Consider the following 15,369-nt stretch of genomic DNA (forward strand, 5'->3'; position numbering starts at 1 on the left):
CAAAAGCTCATTACAGCTCTCTTGTGCATAAAAACCTCTCATAGCTCCAGTAGTAAACTGTTTATTGACTTCACGTTGTTTGTTTCCCATGAAATAAGTCAAGCACAGATTACTGCCCAATTTCCATAAGCAAAAATACTGTTCTGAGGTTCTACAAAACAACATAATAAGCTGTGATCAACGTTATTGCAAACAATGGTGAGTGAGCAAAAGGTTCGGTCAGATAGCGGTTTTGAAAACTGTTCATTTCCAGATGAGGCTTCCTTTTATTGCTGCCTTGTTCAAATAGGAAGCTGGGGTCTTTCTTGGTGTTGTGCTTCGAGGTTGCCCCGGCATCAAACACCAATAGATTATCCAATGTCACGAGCACGTCACACACTTACCTCAGGGCTGTATTTTATGGCCTTGGAATAAAACTGGTTTGAAGATGCTTTTGAAAAAGACACACTCAAACGTCACTGTCAGAATCAGCAAAACCCTGCCTGTCTGCGCTCAGTAAGGATTTCTGATTCATATGCTAAGCATGACTTGGAAGTTCTTGAAAATTGCTGTAACGGTCTAAGAAATGTAGTTTTAGACATCCTTTTTCTATCCATCCACCTGCCGCTTGTTCCGGAGTCGGGTTGCTGGGGCAGCAGCTTGAGCAGGGAGGACCAGACGTCTCTTTCCACAGTTACCTCTTTCAGGGGGACTCCAAGGTGTTCCCAGGTCAGCCAAGAGACATAGTCTCTTCAGCGTGCCCTGGGTCTTTCCCGGTGTCTCCTCCCATTTGGACATGCCCGGAACACATCCCTAGGGAGGCGTCCATCCTTACCAGATGCCCAAACCACCTCAACTGGCTCCTCTCGATGTGGAGGAGCAGCAGCTTTACGCTTAAGGATAACTGCACTTCTTACCCTATCTCTAAAGGAGAGTCCAGCTACCCTGCGGAGAAAACTCATTTCAACCTCATGTATCTGGAATCTCGTTTCTTTCAGTTCATGACCACAGGTGAGGGCAGGAACATACACCGACCAGTAAACAGAGAACTTTGCCTCGCAGCTCAGCTCCCTCTTCACCACAACTACATCCTATTTTTTTTTCTTTTAAAAGCAGGTGTCCTGTACTAAATTTAGAATGTTGAAAGTTCACTATCACATGGGTCTGAGATACACACACTTGCGTTAAATATTGATTGCATAAGTTGCTACACCTTGAGTGTTTTCAGTGTCGTGAATGATTTAAAACGTTCTGCCAAGATTAATTTAGAGTACCTGAAACCTCTGTTCCTTCGAAAAACACTCTTTGCCTGCTACCAAGACATCTTCAAACCTATTTTAAAGACAGACAGACAGAAAACTATTCCAGCTAGAGCAATAAACGTGGGTAGTCAGCACAACGCCTGTGGTACCAAAGCCTAAAGAGACAGAGAAAATAAATAAAAGCTATGACATATCTCTTCATGCTCAGATACGCTGTTTTTCCACCCAATCTTTCGTGGGAGAATATATCTCTATACTACCCTGGACAAATCACTCCATGTTTGTTCTTCCTGTAAAATAAACTCCAATCACGACTGTTTACCAACCTCAAAACACAAGGTGTTCTCCAAAAGCCCCCCAATAAGGCGCCAGTGGCAGCACATCGACCGGAGAAAAGAGTGGATATCAGGCTTGTGGAGAAGCTGCACTCTGCTGATAATCCCACTGAAATTGCACATGGATTTCCTGTTCCAGGAGTGGAAAATCAACACACTCTCAAAGAATACCTAATGAATGGGCCTGCGAGGATCTCTGACACCAAGTCAAGAGCATATCCTCTCTCAAATAGGTTTTTACCCCGAAATAACTTGTAAAATCAACGACTGCATGGGATTTACATATATAATTTGTTCGAGTAGCTTAGCAGTAACGAGATTTACTGTTCTCACAGTAAAACCAATATATTGTCTTTGCATTGGATAAGGCTACGCTAATCAGCGCTAATAACTAAAGTTCTATTTTAATCTGGATTTTGGCATGTGAAAACATGTTGCCAGATTCTTTTAATTTTCACTTTGCCAGGCCTGAATAACAGAATTTGATGAGTAGTTAAGACTGTAGGACAGTACACCAAGCTGTAGTGGTCTTTTAATAGAAAAAGGCAGCGTCATTTTGTTCTCCAACACATGTAAAACGGAACATTTTCTTCCATAGAGACAGGTGGAAAATTAAGTCGGAGATATATTTGAGGAATCCCTATATACATATTAAGTACCCGCAGCTGAAAAGCGATTAGGTGGGCGATAATGTGTGTGTGTAAATGTGCCTGTAGTGTTAGCAAAATATCTCATGAACCAGGAGATGAATTTTAATGGAATTTCCAGAAAGTAATCAGAGGATGTACATCTTCAACTGATTAGATTTTGGTGTCACCCCAATTCAAGATGGCAGTTGCAGCAAATCAAACATAGCAAATGCAAAAATAGCTATATCTCGGTTAATTTTATAGATGTGGAGGTTAAATTTGGTGTGTTAGCAGCTGAGAGTCAGCCCAGTGCATACTGTAAGTGCTAACTGATTGTCTGGCATCTTTGCTTAAAACTTTGGCATTGACTCTTGGAGTCAAACCTGTCTACCTGTTAGCAAAATATCTCATGAACCATTTGATGGATTTTATTGAAACTCTCAGAAAGTCTTCACTGGATTGACATCTAAAACTGATAAATTTTTTGGATCAAACTGATTCAAGATGGCTGCCACAGCTAATGAACCTTAGTCTTCACAAAAAGGATTACAACTCTGTCATTTTTAGAAATATTATGATAAAATTTGATAGAGTGGTAGCCAGGGGTGGAAATTAAAATTTTTGTCCACCAGCCATAGTGGCTGGTGGACACATTTTTTTTACCAGCCACTCAAATATTTTACCAGCCACTATTTTTTGTTGTGACAAAAAGTTATTTCATATGATGATGATGATGGAGGTGGGTGGAAGCAGTTGTGGTGCCCTACAAGCTGAACAACACCTCTTTCTGGACACTGCATGGAAATAACTAGATTTTTCTTATTTTAAACCATTAAAANTATGCATATCTGTACATAAAAAATTCAGACAAGTGAAATTTATTTCTGTGGAGTGTTTTTGAAGTATTTTTTTGTGCTTTTGTAAGTTTTTGTATGTAAGTTGTAATGTTTTTCAGACACTTCCTGCTTTTAATGCATAGATCTATTTGTGCTACCCGCTTATATTTAACAGGTAGGATTATTCTGATGAAGGAAGTGATTTTTGTGGTTTTAGAAAGGTTTTCGTCGTGGATATAAATTGTTCCAATGCTATACTAAGCATAACTCCTAAGCTTTCACTTCAGTATCCGATGATATTTAACATTAACACGAACCGCTACAGTTTTCGGTTTGTAAACGTGATGACAGCAGTTTTTGACGGGTAGCACCGACCGTTAGACATAGCTGTTTAGCCGTGCTACGGTAGGAAAATCTGACGAGGAAGCACAGATCGTCAGAACAGCGGCCGTAGGCGCGAACGCACACTGACCGACGTCATGACATCATTGATTTAGTTAAAAAAAAATGTTGTTTAACTTTCGGTTCTTCCCTCGACTACTCTTGAAAAACATTTTTGTTGTCTGCCACCCGCTTAACTCCCGAAATGTTCCGCCACATTGCTAATGCTACTCCTTAAATTGTTTCTTCTTCTTCTTCTTGATTTTTATTGGTGGTTGGTAAACAACTGAAGGAATCAATACCGCCACCAACTGGTAAAGAGTGTCTGCTAAACTTTGCTATTTCTTGCATTTAGCAGCACATTGCTGCCCCCTATATGTCAGGAGGACAAATAACACCTTTTCTGTTCAAATTGCCAACCCGCCACAGTGGCGTGTGTGTTGATCAAAATTTCTAATTTTAAATTCTAATTTCCACCCCTGGTGGTAGGTAAGATTCATCCTCAGCAAATGCTCTGAGCTTTAAGCATCGTGCAAGATCTTTGAAGAAAATTTTGACTTTAACTGTTGGAGTCAATCCTGTCTGTCTGTTAGCAAAATATCTCATGATCCACTGAAAGGATTGTAATGAAACCTTCAGGAAGTAATCACTGAATGTACATCTACAACTGATTACCTTTTTGAGTTCACACCCTTCAAGATGTTTACCACAGCTGATCAACCCTAGCAAACACAAAAAGGCTGTAACTCAGTTAATTTTACAAATATTGAGCTAAGATTGGATATGGTAGTAGCTGAGGGCCATCCATAACACATACTTTAACAGATTGTGTGAGATCTTGTGATATTTTTATTTGTAAATAAAATGAAACATTTTTAAAAAGTATAACAGTCACAGAAACCAAAAGTCACAGCCCCCATCTCCTGAATGAGTAGAATGTTTTGAAATATAAATTAGCACAAAGTATGCAGAAGGGGTTAGATTGCAAAAATAATAAAACAGGAAAATAATAATATGAATGCTGACTCAATGTTCACATAAAAAGGCTGTGGGTCAGCCTCATCGCCTTCAGTTATTCTGCAATAAAATGTTTCCAGATTAGTCCAAAGGACAACAAAAAAATGAAAAGAATTTTCTATCATTTTGAGGTTAGCACAGTTTGGAGGTACAGTGTGTTCAGGAAATTGCATTTTGTACTGCTAAACGCTCCATAAAAAAAAAAAATCAACTCGTTAAGGTAACCATGACAACAAAAGTCCCTTTCCAAACTTCAGTTGCTGCCTGGCTCCATATCCTCTGTTGCTTGTTTGTAATGCTCTTGTGAGAGGCAGAGTTTGGAGACAAATATCTACATGCGCGTCGACATCCCATGAATCCATCCGAAAAACAGCGCAAAGTAGTCTCACATCAGCACACAATAACTTCACTTTTCAATTTCTAACCATCCATCACGTGTTTAGGCATAATTTGTTTCCCATAATAGCTGCTAAGAGGATCATAGATTTTTTTTCCTTTTTCTTGGGACGATATTATAAAGACATCATCATTTGGCAGGCCAATCTGGTAGGAGATTAATCAAAACAAAACAAAAAAAAAAACAACAAAAACTGCCATTTGGCAAATCTGCCTCCAACTGGCATCATTTGAAGACTGAAGAATCCAAAGAGCCAGCCATAATTGTGCTTAAATACATGTTCTGTGGATAGGAATAGGAAACTAGCACAACAGGTAAATGATTAAACAAATAAAATTCGATTTACATGGTGTGTGCGCCACAAAGCCCGCCACTGTTTCATGGTTTGATTCCGTTGTAATGCGAGATGAACCGTGTAAACATGGACGTCTGCAGTGAAAGAGCCACAGAGTGGAGATTAAGAGGTGAGCTTTGCATCTGTTCCAAGTGCCGTTAGTCCTGCTTTTTTTAAACACGGCAGTTCCTGCACCTCTTATATCCTTCGCGCCCGCTGTCAGTCATTCCACTTGGCAGATCAGGCTGCGTTTTCACTGTCAACCTGTCAGCCGAGACAAAAGCTGTCGCTCAGTCGCGACAGTGCCGGGGATCATCAACGAGATCTAAATTTACACGGAACCGAGAGGCAACGTGAGGCCTCGACGGATCTCAGGTGGAGATGGAAAGGATCTCAGTCTAGATGTGCTGCGATTGAATTTATGAGCATGAGTCAGCAGGTTTGACAGCCATCACCACATCGTCATTTTACATTCTTACCCTCAGTCGTCACCTTGCACTTATTTCATTTTTATCTGGCAATGGTGTGGCAAGGAAGACTTTTTCTGTTGGCAACAAATCAGCAGCAGGTGTTGAATTGTAGAAAATGTTACTTTATTCATTCCAAACTGGTAAACAAATTACAGTGAAAGAACTTTTACCACTGAGCTCATGCAAATATGAGACCTGTGCTGGTGAAATGAGTCACAATAAATACAATATTATTTTCAAATAATTTCTAGTTTTGTTTAGGAGAATTTTGGTTTGACAAGTCGATCTTTATTAATCTGGAGTGATGTCATCAAGAATTCCTAAATAAAAAGGGGACTCGCCAAGCTTCGCAATGACACCGATTTTATGAAGGGAAATGATCAACTTGAAAAGAAAGTAAAAAGATTCGAGTTCAAAGGATTGTTTCTGAAGACATACTTGTTAGAAACTTCGATTTAAATGTAGGCTAGGAAGATAATATGCTATTTGAGTTACCAGTATCACTAGATGGTGTCCTTATGGATTAATTTTTACGCAAATCTCAATTACGGCAAAAATCTATTTTCTGCACTGCAGCCTGTGCTCATTCTGACTCATTTTGCCAGCACAGGTCACATATCCAACCACTTGCAGCAATTGTTGCAGGATTAAGCGAGTACAAAATGGGAAAAAAAGAAAAAAACCTCAGCTTTTGAGCTTTTCTGGTGAATACAATGTACCTTTATTACCTCCTTCACAGCCAGCTCTTTTTCCCCCCATATGAAAAGTGTTTGACTCATTCCAAATCTACACAGTCATCTCTTTGTCTCGCTCCTGTTTTAGGAGAGTTCATTTCAAAGTCTATTTTAGCAAAATTAACCGCTGTGTGCCATGTGGTGAATGTTTATTCACTAAACAAATAGTCACACGGGTGTCTTTAGAAATACACGACTCATCCCTTCATACAGTTTTACTTTTAATCAACATCAACAAGCACATTCAAAGATACTTAAATCCCCTTTCTTCACCATTCTGATGCCTGGTTTGAACTTCAGCAAGTCGTCTTCACCATGTCTTCAAGCCTAAAGGCATTGAGTTGCTGCCATGTGATTGGCTGATTAGCTATTTGTGTTAACAAGCAATTGAACAAGTGGCCCTAATCAAGCATCTGGTGAGTGTTTAGTGATTCTTCATGTAGAGTTACATTTGGGCTGACCTGCATGCATACTTTGTAGTGATTAATAAAACTGAAATGATATCCTGTTTTCATTGGACCTGCTGCTCATCCTTTGATTTAAACCCCCATCCAGAACTCCACCCTGCTGTTTTAAAAGGAATATTTAAGTTTGTTTCTCAGCAGGAAGAGTTACCATTTGGAGCTCAGAAGGAAGTTTTGCTTTCATATTAAAACAGAACAAGATTTTTTTTTTTTCTTTACAATTTAATCAACACTTAAAGAAAAATATTAGTCCTGTATTGTGGAGTTTTTTATGACATCCACAACAGGAAGATATTTCTGTGTTTAAATTATCTTATTAGCTGTGATTTTAAAAAGGTTAGTCCAAATAATTCTTGTAAAAATTTGCTGAAGTAGCTGCAAGGAAAAATGTGACGATAACTTTGTTAGTATTTACGTCTTTTATTTCTATGAATTATGAGGTGCACATGGATCTTTTTCATGCTCATTGACTTTATTTCTGAAAGACCAATTTCTATAACTTTCAAAAGTTTAAATTCCACACAGAAGCTGATAAAACTATAAGTAGAATTTTACCTTCTCCTATTTCCAGTTGAAGACCAAAGAGGATTGCTTCTGTCTTCAAAGAACTTTAATGTCAAAGGTTTTGGAGCACTTTATGTGAACACTGCTTTAAAAACATTTTACTGGTGTCATTTTCATATTACATAGTAATTGACATAGTAATTTTAATATCAAATAGCAGCAATAGCATTTAGCTGTAGCACTTCTGATGCAACCTCAGGTCCTCCAGCAGGAACAACGGGATATTTTACTTGTAATGTTTCAGATGTAAAATAAAATGCAATGTAAAGGTTTATCAGATAATTTTCTCATGGACCACTATGAAACTGTTGAGATTTAAATTAATTTAAGATGTCAGCTGTCCACTTTGGTCTTGGTCCCACTTGTTGCTAGCTGCTAGCTTATCAGTCATTTCAGGATTAAACTTTTATTTTCCAATATTATTTATTCATAACATTTCCACAGAACCCAACTTTAAAATATATGAGCTTTAAGGTTTGCTTTTGTCTCTTTTAGATGTCAGAATGACTGCACTGAATGCATGTTACTGGATTATTTAAATATTTTGCTGTTTCATCTTGATGCTCATGAACAAAGACAGCATAACATGCAAAAGCCCGCTCTCTTATGCTAAATTGCAGAGTTTGGAAGAAAAAAAGAACATTATACCCTGCACTAAAAGGCGCATCTGTGTGTTCCTGCTATTGCTGGAGAACAAAGTGGAGGTAACTACCATAGCGGTGCTGTCACAGTAATGGAGGCACAGCATCAAGGCAGCACCTAGATTCCAAGTTTTAGAAGGAAAAAAAAGAGCTCACAGAAAGGCAGTCTTATCTGGAAATGAACAATCTAGTTTTCAAAAGCTGCTTTCTGCCATGTGTTTATCTCTTAGAACAAATAGGACAAAGCATTGCATTAACCAGCCTGTAGCCTTGGTAGTTAAAGAAAGAACAGTGTAACTGTGATGCAATCACCGAGCTGCAGCCTCCCGTCCAACACATCTGATGTTGCATCAAAGCTTTCTGGGAAAAAAAACCTTTCAGAGCACTTTTCATGGACACTAGAAATCCTTAACAAATAGAAGACCTGGCATTCCTTGAAGGAATGGATATCACCCGGCGCCTTCCATGTTGAGAAGTGATGGAGTTGTAGTTGTTTTAGTGAAACCTTGAAAATATGTTATGCACAAATTGTTAGCACTCAGAGTATGTGTTGGGAAAGAGTCTCATCTACTACCACATCAAATTTTAGCTCAGTATCTGTAAAATTAATTGAGTTAGTCATTTTAGTATTTGTTATGGTCAGTTAGCTAATCAGATGTAGATTAATTATTCATCTTTGAGCATTTGATTAATTTATTCCCTTCAATGTTTCATAAGATATTTTGCTGACAAACAGGGTTGACACCAGCAATTAATACCAACTACTACCACATCAAATTTTAGCTTAGTATCTGTAAAATAATTGTTATAGCCATTTTTCTGTTCATTAAAGGCATAATTATTAGTTCTTTAATGTTTAATTAAAATCTATTCAATGTTTCAAGAGATATTTTGCTAACAAACATGGTTACCTCCAACAATTCTAGGTGCTACCACCCCAAAATTTACCTGAATATCTCTAAAACTGAGTGACTTTTAGTCATTTTTGTGTTTGCTAAATTTCATTCGCCAATCCAAGCGTTATTCAGTTGTAAATGTAGACCCAGTGATTACATTCGATATAAATCAGTCCAGTGGTTAATAAAATATTTTGCTAACAAACAGACACGCCAACCCACACATACAAAAAAGTTTGTATTTCTATCCTTATTAGGACATTGTATTGACTTTCATTCATTTCTGTAGCCTAACCCTGACCTAAACTCAGTTCAAACCTAAAACCTAACCCAAATATGATCTCCCACCTTATTAGGACCAAGGTCTGGTCCTAGTACGGTGGTCCTAAATGGAGGTGATCATACCAGAAAAGATCCTAAAAGGGTAACAAAAACAAACAAGACACAGACAACAAAGGAAAAAACGAAAACTACTCACAGTGTGTGATATCTTGGGGCGAGGCCATGGGCTGACGTGTTGACGGGACGGTTTGAGCAGAGCAACTGAATTTCACTCTTTTGGACAAAGAGGTGGCTGCAACTTCCTGGTCCGAGAGAGGAAACAGAGAGAGAGAGAGAGAGAGAGCTATCAGAGGAAACACCTGTGCTTTTTCCCCAGGGCAATGGAGAGGTGTCACCACAGATCATCAGAACCAGCTGACACACACACACGTAGCAAAACAGAGCTAACACACATACCTGCAGTATGAAAAATAATACAAATGAGGGTTTGGTGACGTTTGAACTCTGATATCCTGTGAGAAGTTGTTGCTATCGTCTGGTCTGCGTACACTACTCTCTCTCTCACTCTCTCTCAAACACACACACACACACACACACATCTGAGTGGAATGAGAGACGACCTTGAGCACAATGTGAGCATTAGGCATTGACTGGAAAGTTAGTGTAAACAGCACTTTGGCTGAATATTAATAGAGCCACGCTGGGTGTAACCAGAGGTATTTTCATATACTGATTAAAAAAAAAAGACACAACAGTGATATATGTCCTTGGCTCACACACACACACACACACACTCGTTTTTCCCCTGGAAGCATTTTGTCAAGACGAGTACAAAACGCCCATTCAGTTGCAAATTCTTCCTGTGGGGAACAAACACACCTGTGTCTGTGCGTGTTTGCAAATGTGCAGGTGGTTCTTTTTTTTTTTTGTCATTTGCAAATCAAATGCGTCCCCCACAGCGCTTTCACGACAGCTTCTAGAGCGACACAAAAAAGCTCTCTGCACAGCAAAAAGCACACGGTGCATGTAGAGAGAGCCTGCATCTGTCTGGTTTGGGTTTTGTTCTTCAACCCAAGGTGCCAGCTGTAATTTCAAAAATGCAGCAAAGGACTGAATATTGTCTCCCAAAATGCCTTTTAGCCATTCCCCCAAAGACTTACTCACCTACTGTATATGTGTACTTTCCAACAGTATCATGCACACTGTGGCAAAACCGTGGTTGTAAACATAATCCCTCTTTTTTCCCCCCTGTCACTACCATTCATCTCTCCGACTGTTGCAGCACTCACATCGTACAAAGCTCAAGCCAGAGAGCACTGCTCAGCAGAGCTTTGTTTGAGGCCTGATATCAAACCAAATCTACGTAGTACTTTGTTTTTCTTTCCAGTGGATGATTGGCAGCATGAAGGGTGTTTTAACCCTCCCGTACAAGGGCTTCTCTACCTCTCTCTATCTCTCCCTCTTTTGTGGGCTTCGGGAGGGTTAAAGGTTGTTTTCTGAGAACTACTGGTATGCATCTGTGGCTGTGTGGTTCATTCCAGCTTCATACAAAACAAGAAAGAATGACACTGAAAGAACTGTTTAGTGGATTTCTCCTATTTCTTTTTAGGTCTCATATGGTTTTGTTTACCTTTCACTGACAGTGAACATAAAGTGAAATGTTGTTACATAATGTAGAGTGTGTGGGTTGGAATATAGTTTGAAGAATTATACAGTTGTAGTTTGTTAGAATAACATTGATTTATTAATTTTTAGGTTAATTGTGGGAAAGGAAACTCTGTATTTATGATTCTACTTAAACATCTCTGATCAAACCCTGCAATTGTATGTTTCATGAATACGTTTTTGAAGCATCTCCCTAACCAAGCAGCAAACTTTACCGTAATGTTTTAAAGTTTTTAACCCATGACAGTTTTTAATGATCTTTTATTAGCTACAGATTCAGGAGACTCAGCTCATATTTGGCTTTTATACCTGATAGCTGCCATTGACTCAGTCAACCGCAGCATCCTGATCTCCAGGTTGGAGCAACCTGGTACCAAAGACTTACATTAGATTGGCTCAGGTCTTACCTGTTTGATAGGAGTTTCTCTGGAAGCCTCTGAGAATCTGCTTCTTTTTTAGCCGCTCTCATATGAGGAGTTCCCCAAGGATCTATTGTTGGACCCATTTTATTTTCCATCTACACGCTTCCCTTAGGCTCCAATTTTAGAATATTTTACATCTCTTTATGCAGATGACATTCAGACCTACCTACAGTTGAAGCCCAATCATTCTTTTTCTTTGAAACCATTATTTGACAGCCTAACTGAGGTAAAAGCTTGAATGGCTTCAGACTTACTAAAGTTCAATGAGAATAAAACTTAAGGTATTGTTTTTGGTCATAGTGAAAACAACAGCGCTGCTCCAACAAATCTGGGTAGCGTGCAGCTGTTTGTAAAATCTCACATAAAAGATTTGGAGTGACATTTGATAAAATTTTAACCCTGAGAAAGAGATTAGTTCAGTGGTAAAGAATCCCTTTTTTAAACTGAGGCTTTTATCTAACTGATTTTAGTTCTGTTACATCCAGATTGAATATCTGTAACTCTTTGTATGATGGTGTTAGTAAGGTTGGCTTTTAATTTAGCATGGGAGTTGACATTTTTTGTTTCATTTTAATGTTTTTCTTTAATGTCATCAAATTTTTATTTGCTTTTGTTTGTTTTTGTGATCTCTTGTGCTTGGTATTGTCTTTTTACCATTGTTTTATGTGCAGCACTTTGGCTGACAGCAGTTGTTTTTAAATGTGCTATAAAATACATTAAATTTAATTTCATTTGATTTGATAAAATGACAGCAGAATAGATTGTCACTTAACTACCACTGGTTAACACTTTTATTAAGTCAATTAAATCAGGGATTATGACAATACAACAACATATATTTGGACAAAATACTTTTTTTTTTTTTTTTACATTTATGACAATTGTTTTACAGTGAGTTTGCAACCACACCTTTGTGAACTGCTGCCCCACACTGTAGGGAATGCTAAAAGCTCTTTAAAGCTGCTGCTTGGTTTTAAGGTATAAAAATATATACCTCCCAAAGCCTTAACTGCTTTATTTTTTTACTACAATAAAAAAAATTGTACACAAAATGTATTGTTGCTCTCCAATGGCACTAAAAGGTGCATTTTTATTATGTAAAAACTGTTGATTATGGCTGTTATAAAGACTGCAGCTAAATAAGAGAAGGAAATGTTGGACTGAACCAAGTGTTTTCTTTTCTTTTTGTAATTTATAAAGTTGGAAACTGCCCTTGAGTTCAGTAGCAGTCATAAGGGATTATTATTTTTCTTTTCCTCAGAAGTTGCCGCATGAAAGTGGTTTTGGAAATTAGAGAGATTTATAAAGTGCAGTTATTTCAAATGTCAGTGAACCTGCTTCTGGTCAAAGCCACAGAAAGTACCTCAGTAAACATACGTACAAACAACATTCAAAACAAAATAAACTGCATCACACTGGAAAATTTGACAGTTATTCATTAAGTGGGATTAAACGTGGGATTCCTAAAAATGCAGATTTTTGATTTTATGAGATACAACAACAGCATGGATACCAGCAGTGCCATGGCACAATGCCTCTTGCAACTGTCAGCAAATGTTACGTAGCTTTGAGTCCCTGCCATATGTTCTCTTTTTGCACATGCCATCACAAGGGAGGGATGAAGAGGGAACGGGTAGAGGGACAAAGGGTCTCTCTGCGTATCTTTAATAAGAGACACTGCTCGGTGAAATCTGTCAAAATGTTTCTGGCTGGCCTGTCACAAGAGATAATCCCTGTGAAAGAAAAAAAAAAAAAAGAAAAAGATCACTCGATCCTCTTTAAAAAAAGCTCTGCTAATGAAATCAGTGCTGGCCATCTGGGACCATTTTGTGTGTGACAGACGCCTACAAAGCGGACAGTCAGATTCGCAGTGGTGAAACCATGGTAACTGGAAATCACTGTACATACACCAAGAGCTTGAGGTGACACCGTGACATCTTCCACACTCATGCCTATTAGAAGGAGCTAGCCACAGAGCGTAGACCGACCTGTAATACCTGAGCTAAAAGACGCACTAGCAGAAATTTTGATGTTTTACTCAGATTGTTGCAACCATTGACACGTCTCTTAACAAGCCATGCTTTTACTAAGACTTCAGTAAAACTCTGCAACATTGGGAGGTTTCCAACAGTGAGGTTTTTAGCAGTCCTTTATCAAAACTGTCCTTTCTAACTGGTCAGATTGATAGTTTTGTTATCAAAAACATAAATATTATGACACACAAGCAATTTGGGATCAGCTGGAAAGATGTAATAGCTATCTGAGATAAGTACTAATATAGTAGAAAGTGCTGCAGTCTTGTAATCCTGAGGCTGCAGGTTTGAACAAATTCCCAAATTGTTCATTCAAGTTTGCTCACTGTGGCAACCCCTGAAGAAGGGAGCAACCGATATAACAACACCATACTAATCTGTTGTTTGTTTTCCTTTTTTCAAACAGGTCGATCATATTGTTATCAAAGAATAGCTTGCATAATGTCTTATGAACCACTAGACAGATTTTAATTAAACCCTCAGAAAGAAATTACTGGATGTGTGTGTACAACTGACACCAAACTGAAACCAAATTTCTTTGCAGTCTTTTAAGTGACCTTTATAAATGCTTTCTCAAGGTGTTCTGAAGTAGTTTTTCTTTAAAAATCACATTTTTGCTTACTTTGTGTCTAATCTTTGTATCAGACGGTTTTGTCACAGTTTCTCTGCTCCTGCCACGCCTCCTATTTCCATGCCACAGTCTCTTTCCACAGTCTAGCAGTCCATGCCACGCCCCCGGATCTCAAGCCAGTCATCATCATGATCATCTTCACCTGTTACAGCTAATACTTAAGCTCATCACCAACTCACAGACTTTGCCAGATTATTGAACGGTTTACCTAGTAGATGTCCAGTGCTTTCCCACAGCCCTTGCCTGCCTTCTCGATCTCGAACCCACGCCTGACTCTCGACCATTGCTCCTTGCCTGCTCCTCGCCTGATACCTCCACGGACTCTGACTCATGGTAACTGACCTCGCTTCACTACTCTGGACTATGCCTCTTGGTTTGTGCTCCCCTGGATTTGTCTCTCAACCTCTGATCTCCTGGTTTTGACCTCTCGCCTAACCCCTTTGCTAACGGACTTTGTCACTCCCCTCTCTAGACCCTTGGTGGACTTACCAGCTCCAAATCCCGTCCTGCTCCATACCGAGAGTGCTGAGTGCTGTCCTGGGAACTAGCATTCCCTTTAGCTTAGCGGTTTTAATAAACATCTTAAAACTTCGCTGTTGTCTGCCTGAACTGAATCCACATCAGAGCCTTGTCAGGTTTGGCATATTTTGAGTCAACTGCATATGAAGTCTGACTTTCATTCAAGCAAACCTGCTAAGTAGACAACAAACAAAGAAGCAGCAGACTCAAGAATCTATCTACAGCAAATGAGCTCTCAGAAAGTAACTACAACTTATTAACTTTTGGACTCAAATCAATTCAAAATGGCCACCACATCAAGGGGCTGCGGAGGAGCGTCAAGCATGTAGGACGTGCCTGCCTGAGCTCTGCAGGAATGTGACTGTTTAAACCTTTGAACCTTTTTTAGCACGATTTGTTGAAGTTTTTTTTTTTACAATTCTAGTTCTTTATGTAATCTACAGGACATTTTTGCTCAACCTGTTTTGGTAATTTTATTAAACCATGGTGAGCCGGGGTAAATCCGACACCTCGAAGGTAGGCCGTAGCAAATCACGCCTGTCGCCTGAGCCTGAGGTTGCTCCAGTACTTGATGCTAATGAGCTTCTGCTAAAGCGTATGGAGGAGATGCTGGAGGGTGTGCGCTCAGATCTTGTGAGTAAATTCGACGAAATTGTGTCCGGGGCTGTGAGAAGGGAGATTACGACCACTCTTGCTCCGCTGGAAGCTAAAATTACCTCACACGAACAAGCTATTGCGGACCTTGAGCGCTCTGCTACTGACCACGAGGATAAGCTAACTACCCTTGGAGCTACTGTTGCTTCGCTAAAGGATATGGTGGAGTCCACGTCAAAGAAATGTGAGGACTTAGAAGGGCGATCAAGACTGAATAATGTACG

General features: G+C 39.1%; 1 protein-coding gene and 1 long non-coding RNA gene across 3 annotated transcripts in view; one reads left to right on the top strand and one right to left on the bottom strand.

Annotated features, from left to right (window-relative positions):
* LOC108245704 overlaps positions 1-15,369 on the top strand; it is a 541,596-nt gene that overhangs the window by 510,122 nt on the left and 16,105 nt on the right. The gene's annotated exons all lie outside the window — the stretch shown is intronic.
* Positions 1-15,369, bottom strand: part of xirp2a (xin actin binding repeat containing 2a) — an 84,660-nt gene that overhangs the window by 31,408 nt on the left and 37,883 nt on the right. For both annotated transcript variants that reach the window (XM_017432796.3, XM_017432795.3), the window contains exon 2: positions 9,418-9,523. In XM_017432796.3, coding sequence (XP_017288285.1) covers positions 9,418-9,523 — 106 coding nt within the window. The remainder of the gene's footprint in view (positions 1-9,417; positions 9,524-15,369) is intronic.

The sequence above is a fragment of the Kryptolebias marmoratus genome, linkage group LG23 (genome assembly GCF_001649575.2).
Source record: "Kryptolebias marmoratus isolate JLee-2015 linkage group LG23, ASM164957v2, whole genome shotgun sequence".
NCBI lineage: Eukaryota > Metazoa > Chordata > Actinopteri > Cyprinodontiformes > Rivulidae > Kryptolebias > Kryptolebias marmoratus.